Source organism: Bidens hawaiensis, unplaced genomic scaffold, assembly GCF_021521415.1.
Source record: "Bidens hawaiensis isolate Kalapana, Puna unplaced genomic scaffold, B.hawaiensis_p1.1 tig00021996_1, whole genome shotgun sequence".
NCBI classification, from domain to species: Eukaryota; Viridiplantae; Streptophyta; class Magnoliopsida; order Asterales; family Asteraceae; genus Bidens; species Bidens hawaiensis.
The window spans coordinates 189,303-192,122 of NW_027493405.1; the positions used below are offsets into that span (position 1 = coordinate 189,303).

The 2,820-nt window shown below is 36.2% G+C and overlaps 1 protein-coding gene across 1 annotated transcript; it reads left to right on the plus strand.

Moving 5' to 3' along the window:
- Positions 1-204: 204 nt before the first annotated feature.
- LOC143564382 (uncharacterized) lies at positions 205-1,585 on the plus strand. Its single transcript, XM_077051678.1, has 3 exons — positions 205-372; positions 615-697; positions 976-1,585. The coding sequence occupies exons 1-3, from the start codon at positions 205-207 to the stop codon at positions 1,583-1,585; spliced, it is 861 nt and encodes a 286-aa protein (XP_076907793.1).
- The last annotated feature ends 1,235 nt before the right edge of the window (positions 1,586-2,820 follow it).

Sequence of the window (2,820 nt, forward strand, 5' to 3'; positions counted from 1 at the left end):
AACTTCTCATCAAACAACTCATGAACCGTTTACTAAATCATTTACAACTCCATAACCTTACAAATATTTAAATAATAAATAATTCAAAAAAAAAAAACATAAAACTCGTGTATATAAAACCCCTTCACATCAAGCCAGTGTCCCACACCCACACACACCTCCGATCTTCACACACACAGTCTCACTTCCTTCAATCTCCAAACCATGAGAATAAGAAAGCACGCTAAAACCTCTGCATTTCTTCTCCACACCTCCAATAATAATAATAATAATAATAATAATCAACAATCCTCACTCTGTCCTCTCAACCAGTCTCCATGGGACATCATCACTTTCCCATCCACACATTCATCTTCCACCTCAATCCATCTGGTACTTACTTACCCCTTCAATTCAATTCTTCTCCGTTCCAAATCCAACAATTACTAGATCTGCTTCTTTTAACTTTGCAATTGCTTTAAATGCTGCACTTGCTAGGGTTTATTTTTATTAACCCTTTATTATTTAGGTTGAAAAACCCTAAAATGATAAAATATCTGTCACGTTAATTTTAATTCTGCTTCAACATTTAGCTTATTATATCTTGATATCTTTTCCGGTTATTGTGTTTTCAGTTTGATGATTATGTCACTCACTACGACGTCAATGTTGCTGCAAATCGGAGCTCAGCTGATGATTCTAGCAGACCGATTCAGAGGTAGCCTCTTATATTATTATTATTATTATTATTATCTCGAATCAAAGCATTTTATACCGACATTATTTTGTATCCATAATTATTATCTAGGGTTTGTTAATACCTACATGTTCTATTGTGGTTCTTTAATTCTATGCATAGTTGCGTGTAACCGTGTATCGGTTGATTGATTATTACTTTATTAGTGTTGATGAACACAGTTTTCGATCGATTTTGAGTACAATTTGATGATATTGTTCGATCGATTTTAGTAATTTATTATTATTAATTATCAACAGTGTTGCTTCAAACAAAAACTCATTTGACTGCGATAACGATATCGCGGATAAGAATGGGAATGGAAGTGGAAATGTTGATGATGATGATAATATTATGAATTACAAATCGTATCAAAAGGAGGAAGAGGAGAAATTAGGGTTTATGAGTGAGGAGGATAATTGTGGTGTTGATAAGCAAAACGACGTCGTTTGGTCAACCAGCAAAAAGGCCCAATCTTTTGTCCCTAAATCCCGTGGTAATAAGAAACGGGCCGTGGCTGTTACATCAAAGCAAAATGAGTTTTATTATTATTATTCGGGGTTTGGTCCATCGTGGGGCAAGAAAAGAGGTGGAAACAGATGTACAAGTTTTAATGCATGTAGTACCACTATTGGTGTTGGTGGTGTTGATGATGTGGATATGGATATGGATATGGATATGGATATGGTGAAGGGTGAGAAATGGGGTGAGCCTGACACGACCGCTATGAGAACGGTGTGGTCGTGTCAGGAAGGGCCCGGAGTGGATTTTTTTGCTGATGTGGAAGAAGACGAGAAACATAAGGAGAAAGCCGTGAAAAAGAGAGGGAGGAAACCGATCAAGGAACGATCGTTGAAATCGTTGATGTAATGAAATGTAACCGAGTTCGTGTTTGTTTGGTATTGATGATTCTAGGAGGTTTTAGTTTGGAAGGTCTTTTTGTTATGAATTATTGGTGTGCTGTGGTTTTTAACTTTTTATTTAAACCTTGGTTATTTTGTAGTATCTTTTATGTTGGATCGGTTTCCTATAATAGAATTGGTGGTGGATGTGATGGTGGTTTGTTCAATTTTAGTAAAGAATCTAAAAGCATGTCTACTTCGTATTAAATTATATGTCTCGACGGTTATTACTTATAAAGTCATTATTGTTCATATAGCAATTTTATTTTCTCTCAAATAAAGTTATTATGTTTAACTATGTTTTTCCTAATATATTAAACCCACTTCTTTACTTTTAACGCCCTGCTTGCGATGCGCGCATATAATGCATATATGTGTGAACCCTCGGGTGGGCAAAAGTGAAATTGCACTAATTTTGACGTTATTTTACTAATCTCGTGAAAATAACGTTAAAAGTGGCGGAAGGTTAATCAGGCATCATGTGGTGGCGTTGATAGCCGAAAGACAAGGGTACATGCACCAATCGGCGGTGTCTCGATGGTTGAGTGTTATGTGCCTTACGTCCAAGGCTTGATGCAATACTACTATCGAGCCGGGGGGGGGGGGGGTCTCACCGGAAGCAGCCTCTCTATTCTTAAAGGGTAGAGGTAAGGCTGTCTACATCTTACCCTCCTCAGACCCTACCATAGATTTGCTATTGGTGGGATATACTGAGTACGATGATGATGACGACTTCTTTACTTTCTTATAAGTTACGCGAAGATTACAAACGACCAACTTGTCAAGCAAAACATTAAGTTGTCATTGGTAAACAACTCAGGAATCGGTGCCTTTACTATAAATGTTCATATCATTGATTTCATGACAAAATAATAATTCATTTATGTGTGTTTTGTGCACTCATGAAAGACATGATTGGTGGTGGATGTGATGGTGGTTTGTTCAATTTTAGTAAAGAATCTAAAAGCATGTCTACTTCGTATTAAATTATATGTCTAGACGGTTATTACTTATAAAGTCATTATTGTTCATATAGCAATTTTATTTTCTCTCAAATAAAGTTATCATGTTTAACTATGTTTTTCCTAATATATTAAACCCACTTCTTTACTTTTAACGCCCTGCTTGCGATGCGCGCATATAATGCATATATGTGTGAACCCTCGGGTGGGCAAAAGTGAAATTGCACTAATTTTGACGTTA